We start from the raw sequence: 10189 nt of genomic DNA, 5'->3' as shown, positions 1-10189 counted from the left end.
TCTGCTGCCACCCAGTGGTCATCTTCATTTAGTACTCAATCAAGGCCCTTGAACTTCAAGGAAGATGAGGCAGTGCTGGAGCTAAGCACTCAGGGGTCAAGGCTGGTGGCTGACTGTGTGGTGACTATTGGAGATCGGCAACCATAGGAGAAAAAAGCGCTGGCATTTTCTCAACTGTGGGGCTGGTGGGGCAAGAAGCAGGAAAAGGAGGGAGCTCCTGGTTTCTGTAAGTACTCAGAACTGGGAAGGACGGTAGGTAGATGGACCCTTGTTGGAAAGAACTTGAAGGATCAGTGGTCAGAAGCTCCTCCCACCCAGATGGGCCAGCACCCCCCCTTACACTTCCCTCCTCATTCTTATTTGGGATATCTGGAGGAAATGATGCTCCTATGGGACGTACCTAAAGGCAGAGACTGACTGCTGAGATATCATTTTCCCAGTAACATTTAGAGAAGCATCAGGGTTCTCACATAGACTCAACAAACCTTTTGTCTAGTCCCCAGAGAAAGAATCCTCTTTTCCTATCTTTCCTGAGTTAGCTCCAGAACAGATGATGAGGTTTCTGCTACTGTGGAGTTGGATCATCATCCCAGGTAAGGACAGAAAGGACTTGACTAGAAAGCCCCTATGGGTGGGAGGAAGGCCTGGGATTTGGGGGCTTTCACTGTAGGTCTTCAAAACAGTCCTGTCCCTCCAGAGTAGAAGACTTTGGGTATTGAATTCTCCTTCCCCAAAAGCAGCCTTTCAGGTCAACTGACCAGTCCATCTGCAGCCTCTTTCTCCCACTCTGCCTAACCTATCCAACTCAATTGCTTCCAAATCAACAATTTCTGCTCTCCCTTTCCCATAGAGGCTTGAGATGTCAAGAGAATATTGGTGGGGCAGCTGGGTATCTCAGTGGATTGGGAGTCAGGCCTAGAGATGAGAGGTCCTAGGTTCAAATCTGGCCTCAGACACTTCCCAGCTGTGTGACCCTGGGCAAGTCACTTACCCCCCATTGCCTACCCTTACCACTCTTCTGCCTTGGAGCCAATTGACTCTAAGATGGAAGGTAAGGGTTTAAAAAAAGAGAGAGAGAGAATATTGGTCCTAGTGGATTCCTGGAAGGAGGTACTCAGTACCTGGGGTATAGCACCTGAGCTCAAGATATCGGACTTGGAAGTTCTAAGGCCCCCTTTTTAAAATTTTATTACATTTATTTTTTTCACAACTTTCTTTTCTTACCCAAACCCTCTTTTTCCTCTTTCTTCTCTTTTTTCTTTTTTTTTATTTATTTAGAATATTTTTCCATGTTTACATGATTCATTTTTCCCATCCCTCTTTCTTCCCCCCTCCTGGAGCTAACAAGCAGTTCCACCGGGTTATACAGGTATCATTGTTCAGAACCTATTTCCATGTTATTCATATTTGCAGTAGAGTGATCTTTTAACTTCAAAACCCTATTCATATCCCTATCGAACTACATGATTGATCATGTTTTTCTTCTGCATTTCTGCTCCCACAGTTCTTTCTCTGGATGTGGATAGCATTCTTTCTCATAAATTCCTCTGGATTATCCTGGGTCATTGCATTTCTGCTAGTAGAAAAGTCTATTACATTCGATTTTACCACAGTGTATCAATCTCTGTGTACAATATTCTCCTGGTTCTGCTCCTTTCACTCTGTATCAATTCCTGGAGGTCATTCCAGTTCACATAGAAATCCTCCGTTTCATTATTCCTTTCAGCACAATAATATTCTATCATCATCAGATACCACAATTTGTTCAGCCATTCCCCAAATGAAGGACACCCCTCATTTTCCAATTTTCTGCTACCACAAAGAGCTCAACTATAAATATTTTCATACAACTATTTTTCCTTATTATCTCTTTGGGGTACAAACCCAGCATTGGTATGGCTAGATCAAAGGGCAGGCATTCTTTTAAAGCCTTTTGCACATGATTCCAAATTGTCCTCCAGAATGGTTGGATCAATTCATAACTCGACCAGCAGTGTATTAGTGTCCCTATTTTTCCACATCCCCTCCAACATTTATCACTTTCCCTTGCTGCCATACTGGCCAGTCTGCCATGTGTGAGGTGGTGCCTCAGTATTGTTTTATCTAATTAACATTATCTAATCAGGAGGGATTTAAAACACTTCTTCATGTGCTTATTGATAGTTTTGATTTCTTCATGTGAAAACTGCCTATTCATGTCCCTTAACCATTTGTTGATTGGGGAATGGTTTGATTTTTTTGTAGATTTGACTTAGTTCCTTATATAATTGAGAAATTAAACCTTGGTCAGAGAGTTTTGTTATAAAAATGTTCTTCCAGTTTGTTGTTTTCCTTCTAATTTTAATTGCATCTAAGGCCCCTCTTGCCTCTGTTTGACTTGATTTTTACCTGTCTGCCATCCTTTATTCTCTCATTTGTGACAATGGAGCTCATAATCCTGACTCCATTTTCAGAGGGAAATTGGTGGGGGGTGGGGGGAATCGCTGATCTCAGAGAGTATATTAAAAGGAAGAATCAGATTAATTCTGAGGGGAAATACCCTATACCTTCCTCTCTGCAAGAACCGAACCTGTGTAGTTCCAGGGAGTGCCAACTTTATTTATTCCCCTTGATTTCAGGTTATGGAGCCATGGTGGGTCCAAAGGAAGTCAGTGGGCCAGAGGGAAGCTCTCTGTCTGTGCAGTGCTTCTATGAGGATAAGCATCAAGAAAATAATAAATACTGGTGCAAAGTGACCAGATTATTCTTTCAACGTTGTGTCACTATCATCACCACAGAGTCAGGGAAAGAAGAAACAAATGGCAAGACATCCATCATGGACAATCCCCAAAGTCAAGCATTCACTGTGATCATGAGGAACCTCACCCTAAAGGATACTGGGAAATATCAATGTGGGATTTCCAGATTTGGAGTTGATGAGGTTTTTGAAGTGACTGTGGAAGTTTTTTCAGGTAACTTTTTCTCTTTACAAACTTGGAGGACTGAGGCTAAGATGGGCTAGGGGTGAGAGGGTTGCTACGGGGATGATCAAGGAAATGGAACAATATGTTCTAAAGTCAGTATTGGAAAGTAATGGATTTTGAATCTTTGCTCACCAAAGTGACCTTGGACAAGAAACTTCTTCCTTTATGGAACTCAGTTTCTTCCCCTATAAAGGGAGGGGGTTGGATTAGATGACCTCTAAAGTCTTTTTCAGTTCCAAACCTGTGACCTCTTAATACTATTGGGTAGAGAGCTGTCATGGGTTAGAAATAAGAGGTGACCCCTAACAAATGGTCCCCTAAGGTCAAGATCATTCCTAAGTATTTCTGAGCTAGGATGATAATGCATTTCTGGGTCACTTTCACCTCCCCCTACCATATTGGCTATTCACTCAGCCTGCAGTTGCTGCCTGTTGTTAAGGGTCCATTGATAACTACCAAAAGATGCTCTGCCCCACAGGAAGTCCCCAGAGGCAAGGTCCCCTCTGCTTCCCTCAGACTACACCACGGACTCATGCATTACTCCATGGTGTTCTTAGCCAATACTCAGCTTTTTTCCCAGCTACATAGGGTTTGTTTTTTTTTGGTCTGGAACTGAGGACCTTAAAGGATTTGAATAGTTTGGAGCACTGAGAGAATTGGGGATTTTAGAACAAGAGTCATTTGAGAGTTTGGGGGAGAGAGCTCCAGATGCTTGAGGCCAGGGTCACTGAGGGATACAGTGAAGGATTTTGGATTAAGACCATAAATCCACTGAATTTTTTAGTTTCAAGGGATCACCTCTAAATTTTCTCTAAGGTCCCTTTTCTGAGATCTCAAGAGGTTATTAAATGACTCATCTAAAACCACATTACTATAACTTGGGTATTCTTCCAGTATACTTTCCCTTCACTATAAAGAGAAGAGAATGAGCCTTTATTAAGTACCAGCTATATGCCTGGCACTGTGCTAAACACCTTACAAATGCTTAACATTTAATATATACACATATTATCTCAGCTTTTCCTCACAACAACCCCGGGCAGGTGCTATTATGATCCTCATTTTACAGATAAGGAAATCAAGGCAGACAGAAGTTAAGTGACTTGCCCAGGTTCTCAAATCTAAGGAGTATCTGAAGTTAACCACAATTCAGGCCTTCCTGACTCTAAGCCCAGTGTTCTATCCACTTTACCGCCTAGCCACCAGTTGTCTTCTCGTTGCCAAACTGGAAGAGGGGCTGAGGTCCTAGACAGGCTTAGAGCTGGAGCTGTGGGAGATGGTAGGCAAGGCTAGCCAGATACCAGGGGAAATAGGGATGCCTCTCGGTGTAGAAAAAAACACACCTAGACTTACCATAGGTGTCACATGTTAGACTGGTTAGGAAGAGAATGGTCAACCGAGAATCCCGTAACCGGTTAATCTTGGTTGAGGTGGGGATGACATTGCAACTGAAGAGAAGACGAGAGGACAATAGGGAGCTTATCCTGTGTAGCCAATAAGGATCCTCTGAAGATTTTTGAGCAAGGAAATAACATAATCCAATGAGTACCACAGGAATAGCATACAGGTAGCTGTGGGATGGATGGATGGATTATGGCAAGGTGGTAGAGACTGGATTTTCAGAAACCAGCAAGTTAATGCAGTAGGCACAGTGATAAAAAGGCAATCATGGAATAAACACATAATAAACAGTAAGCTGTGTGATCCTAAGCAAGTTTCCTCATTGACAAATGGAGATAGTAATGTTTACACTGATCTTAAGCAAGTCTCTCAACCTCTTTAGGCACTTCATCTATAAAATGGTTGGCCTAGATGGTCTCTAAAGTTTATGATCCTCTGACCTCTTTAATACTTTTAGAACTCTACTGCATTCTAGACATGAATTTATATTACTAATATAAGGACATAAATGAAGGAAGTTTCTGGGGGGGTGGATAAAGAGAAAGAAATAGATGTTCTTGGATTTTTTTTAAAGAAAAAAAAAAACAAGGATTTGGTGGCTGGTTTGGATATGGAGAACAAAGGAGAGAGAGAAAAAGTTATTCAAAGTTTTAAGCCTGGGTAACAGGAAGAAATGGTTGTTCCACAGGTAGAAATGGTACACTGGGAGAGATGATGGGCAGAACTGTGGTAGAGAAAACTGGACATGGAGATTGAAAATCTGGGCTGTACAATTGTTATCACTTGATACCTATTTCCATACTATTCATTTTTGCTATAGAGCAATCTTTTGAAGATCACATACCCATATACACATGTGATAAGATAAGTGTTTTTTCTTTTGTATTTCTACTCCCATAGTTCTTTCTCTCGAGGTGAGAGATTAAAAATCTGGGTTAGAAACCCTTTCTTCCAATTAACTAACTGTATAACCTAAGACAAATCACCTAACCCCTCTGGGCCTCAGTCTATCCTTCTATAAAATGAAAGGCTCTAATCTGTAATCTGGCATTTGATTTTCAGCTTCACCACTAGTGTTCCTTTCTAGTAAGGAAAATTGAGAGATGACTTCATTATCTTCCAATGAGCACGACAGAGTTTAGTGTACCCTTAACTGAGTGATGGAAGAGCTGGGGCTTCCTCATACTGGAAGGTCTTGTTTTGGGGTCCTGAGCCCTCCAGGTATGTTGTGAAATCCAGTTTTTTCCCCAAGATAGGACCCTGCTTTCTCTCTTCTCTCTCTAGGGCTCAGGAGTTCTGTCTCCCCAAACCCTTCCTTTCAGCCTCTTTCTACAAGAAGTGTCCAGCGGGGGGCAAAAGTCTGGGGAACTCGGTCTCCAGAGTTAAGTGAGTGATTGATTTGGGGTGGGGGGGTTGGGGTGGAATGGGGCTGCCTTCTGTGCTAGAGAAGTGTTGTGTCAGGAAGGCAATAGACTCTGTCCCTGTATTCCTGCAAAGACAGGGCATGATAAGTGAAAAGGGGTAGTTCCGTTATTAGCCACCTCCTTCCTTCTCTAATCTCACCCAAAGTACATTTGGGGCGGGGGAGGGCAGAGAAGGATATGCTAGAGCTGGCTTTTATTAGCTCTCCAAAACCAATTGTTCAATTTCCAGTGTGAGCACTTATACATCAAAAATAGACAAATACTACAAATCCAGGGATGATTTATTGTTTTGATCATTTATAGATTTGACAAAGTGATGAGGGAAATGTTAATACTGCAGATCAAACTTAAAAGTGTGTTTTGCGTGGAATTTTTTTCAGAGAGCCTATTGTTAAACATTTATCAGCATACCTCTGAGTATGAGATGAACAATGTAAGGGAGCAGGGTCGTGATATAAAGAAAAGGAAGAGGACTAATTCTGGAGTCAAAGGGCTTCGGATCAAATCCTAGCTCTTTTGGATACTCTGTTACCTTGAGCAAGTCACTTCCTCTTTAGATGTCAATTTTCTTCTTTGTAATATATGGGAGTTGAGTCAGCAGAACTCTAAGGTCCCTTTTACCCCTAAATATATGATCTTATGAACCTATAACTTCTTTCTGGGACAGGAGATGGAGCTCTGTTGTACAGTTCACACTGTTCCCAGTGAGTGGAGAGAATGGGTATCAAAAGTGGGAATGGGAAGATAACAGGTAGGACTCTGGGGACAGAAATTCTGAATAGATATTCAATGTGTTTTGATGTAAAATATTTGGAGAGATGGAAGATAATAATGGTGAGAAACTTCACATCTTGGAATTTAACTATGATTCATATGGACAGAGGAACTCCGTGCTTCTCTCCAGATGTTCTTGATATGTGGACTACTCAGAATGGGTTGAATTTCAGCTTCTTTGAGCCAATCTGAGTCATCTCTTGATTGAAACAGTGTGGAGGAGGTGATGGGGTAAAGGGGAAGGTCAAAATATTATCTTTTCACCTGTAGCCTCTTCTAGTTACCACCCAAAAGTGAATGTTCCTACCCAGGAAAAGATAAAGCCAACAACATTCATTAATGTGGGGACTAGGACAGCAAAACCTCAATGGAAACAAGAGACCTTCCAGACGAGAACCCAACAAGATGCAGCCCAGGCAGTCACATCCCACCATCGCTCCAATGATATAAAGTCAAAATCCAGGTGAGCTCCAGAGCTGAGGTCTCTTCCTTGGAGGCAGCAGACCTTCTATCTGACTCTGACTCTGATGGAGAAGGTCAGAAAAATGTTCTCCCTCTCCATCTCCCATCTCTCCTCCCCCATATCCTGCTCCCTTTCCCATGTCCCCCCCTCTCTCCCATCTCCTTCTCCCTTTCCTGTCTCTCATCTCCCTCTCCCATCTCCCTCACTCCCTCTTCCATTTTTCTCTTCTCTCTCCCTCTCTTTCTGTTCCCAGGCCATCCATCCCATTGATCCGAATTTTGGCTCCATGCATCATTCTCCTCTTGCTTTTGGTGGTGGTTATAGGAACTCTCCTGGTCCTGTCAGCAAGAAGAAAGAAAGGTGAGAGCAGCAGGTCTTTTAACTAAAACTCCAGCCAGCATCCCCTCCAGCTCTGACATTCTATGGTCCTAAGGGTTCATTTGGATAAGGATTAGAAACATTATCACTTGGGTGAGATGTTTATTGGGAGAGAGAGACAGAGAGACAGAGACAGGGACACAGAGACAGAGAGAGAGACAGAGACTGTCAGAGATAGAGACAAAGACAGAGACAGAGAGAGAAGGGAAGGAAAGGAGGCAAGACTCTCTCTCTCCTGATAGTCATCATCTAAGCACCTTCAGTTGCTAGGCTGTAGTTTGTCTAATAACTTCTTAGCACTGATTAAACTAAAAGAATATTTATTAAATGTCTGTTTTGTACAAGGTACTCTAGTAAGCAGAGTTCTGTACAACAGAGTGCCTGAGGGAGGGAGGAGTAGCCTCAAACTTGAGGTTGCTGCTGGTGGACCCATCTTGGCAACCAGAAGCAGGCAGTGTTATATTGTCTTAGATGTTCTGGAATCTCTGGCATGTGACTTGAATTCTGGAGGCCTGGCTATAAGATTGATGGGATAGGATCAGCAGAAGATGAGTGGACACTGCTCCAGGTGGATCAGACTGGCATAGCCCATTCTTGAGGGTCTAGACCGGATTTATTGCTAGGATCTGTTGGTGCCAAAAGGAGCTTTAATACAAAAAATGTTGGTAGGTTGGGAGTGGACTAAATAATCTTGAAAATAAAGTTCTTTTAAAAAGTTTCTTTTTTGTAGTACAATAGAAGGATGTGGGTGCTGGAGATTTCTTACCACTTCTCTCAGAGCTACTCTTTGCCTAAAACTTCTGCTTCTGAAATCTCTTCCAGCTCAGTTTGTACTGGAAACAGGGAAGAATGGGCAGTTTCACTACTCAAACTCGGGAAACAAATCACTAGACTGATGCTTGATCTAAGAACATTCTCACATGGAAGAGTTCCTAGGTGTGGCCTACATATGGACCCTGAAAGTCAGAAACCTGCTTTCTTTCCATGGTTTCTCTGATTCCTCACTTCAGGACCAGGGCACCTTCTGCTATCTTGGACATCATAAGTATATCAGGAAAGGGGCTGGCTTTGGAGTCTGTAGAGATCTAGATTGAGTCCCACTTCCACCTCTTACTAGCTACATGACCGTGGACAATCAGTTGACTTCTCTGAGTTTCAGTTTCTTCATCTGTAAAGTGGGCACGATGATACCTAGATGACCTACCTCACAGGGTTGTTGTGAGGCTTAAATGAGATTGTGTATATAAAATGCTTTATAAACCTTAAATGTTGGCTATGATAACCGGCCCTCAATTCCTTAACAATAAATGGAATGCTACTTTATGCCCTCTTCCTACCCAAAGGAAAAACCAAGAATAAGAACACAACATGGGATGAGTTGTGACTAAAAATACTGGCCAGTTCCATGAGTGGTCAATCAGTCTAATTTATTAAGTGTGTGCCATGTGCCAAGCACTGTGCTAGGTGATGGGGACAAAAGACAAATAATGAAACAATTCCTTTTTCTCAAGAATTCATTTTCTAACATGGGACACATTCTAACAGGCATAGGCTTTAAGGGGAACAAAAGCCATAGAGATTAAGAGTAAAGAGCTCTGGTTCAGGGAAATGGGAATAGCCCTAAAAATTCCACAAAGGGGAAAGGAGAAGGAAGGTCATTAAGTGGCTTAGTGGACAGAGACAGGAGATTCTGGGTTCAAATCTGACCTCAGACACCTCCTAGCTACATGACTCTGGGCAAGTCACCTAACCCCCATTGCCTAGCTCTTGCCTTTCTTCTGCCTTGGAATCAATATTTAATGTCAGTTCTAAGATGGAAGGTAAGGGTTAGTCAAAAACAGGAAAATCCATTGGGATATGCAAGGTCACACTCTCTACAGACTTGATTCCTCCCTCCTCTCTCCCATAGCCCCTTCTCCCACTTGCTTTCCTTACCTATGGCTAAGCCTGAACTGGTAAGGCTGCCCTAGAGACTCGAGCAGAGTCTGAGAATCATGGAAAAGATGATCAGAGAACAGAGATTATTCAGACATCACCACTGCTAGAGCAGACGCACATGTAGAACCTTCACCTTCCCTAGTTGAAGGAAGTGACAAGTAACTACTTATACTGAAAATATCTCTTGATTTAGAGTCAATCAGCCAATTAGCAATTTCAGTTGTTTCAGGCATGTCTGACTCCTCTTGACCCCATTTGGGGTTTTCTTGGTAAAGATACTAGAGTGGTTTGCCATTTCCTTCTCCAGCTCATTTTACAGATGAGGAAACTGAGGCAGACAGAAGTTATGTGACTTGCCCAGCTAGTGAGTATCTAAGCTGGGCTTGAACTCAGATTCTTCCTGAATCCAGGTCCAGCATTCTATCCAGAAGTTTTTCTTGGTATCAAACCAAAATTTACCTTTTTATAATTTCTACCCATTATGCTTTGTTTTACCCTCTGGGGACAAACAAAACAAGACTTGTTTTTCAGTCATTTCTGTCATGTCTGACTTCTCAGCAAGGACACAGAAGTGGTTTACCATTTCCTTCTGAAGCTCATTTAACAGGTGAGGAAACTAAGACAAAGAGGGTGAAGTGATTTTCCCAGGGTCACAGCTGGAAAGTGTCTGAGGACATATTTGAACTCAGGCTCATAATTAGTATTTATTAAGTGCTTAATATGTGCCAGGCAATGTGCTAAGCATTGTGTATACAATGGAAGACAGAAAGATCTCAAGGAAATCCCAATCTAATGGGAATCAGACAGAGGATATTTACTCAATGCCTATTGCACATCAGGCATAAGAA

General features: G+C 42.3%; 1 protein-coding gene across 5 annotated transcripts; it reads left to right on the top strand.

Moving 5' to 3' along the window:
- Window positions 1-450: 450 nt before the first annotated feature.
- CD300LG (CD300 molecule like family member g) lies at window positions 451-8589 on the top strand. Of its 5 annotated transcripts, XM_044673701.1 has the most exons (7): window positions 451-593; window positions 2619-2951; window positions 5649-5750; window positions 6833-7025; window positions 7279-7385; window positions 7749-7971; window positions 8226-8314. In XM_044673701.1, the coding sequence occupies exons 1-6, from the start codon at window positions 551-553 to the stop codon at window positions 7937-7939; spliced, it is 969 nt and encodes a 322-aa protein (XP_044529636.1). In that variant the 5' UTR covers window positions 451-550; the 3' UTR covers window positions 7940-7971; window positions 8226-8314. The 5 variants fall into 5 exon arrangements, with proteins under 5 accessions (XP_044529636.1, XP_044529637.1, XP_044529639.1 ...); XM_044673702.1 differs by lacking the exon at window positions 7749-7971 and having other exon boundaries at window positions 8231-8589; XM_044673704.1 differs by lacking the exon at window positions 7749-7971 and having other exon boundaries at window positions 8226-8393.
- The last annotated feature ends 1600 nt before the right edge of the window (window positions 8590-10189 follow it).

This window comes from Gracilinanus agilis, chromosome 4 (genome assembly GCF_016433145.1).
Source record: "Gracilinanus agilis isolate LMUSP501 chromosome 4, AgileGrace, whole genome shotgun sequence".
Taxonomy (NCBI): Eukaryota; Metazoa; Chordata; class Mammalia; order Didelphimorphia; family Didelphidae; genus Gracilinanus; species Gracilinanus agilis.
This window is presented reverse-complemented; position numbering and strand designations above follow the sequence as displayed.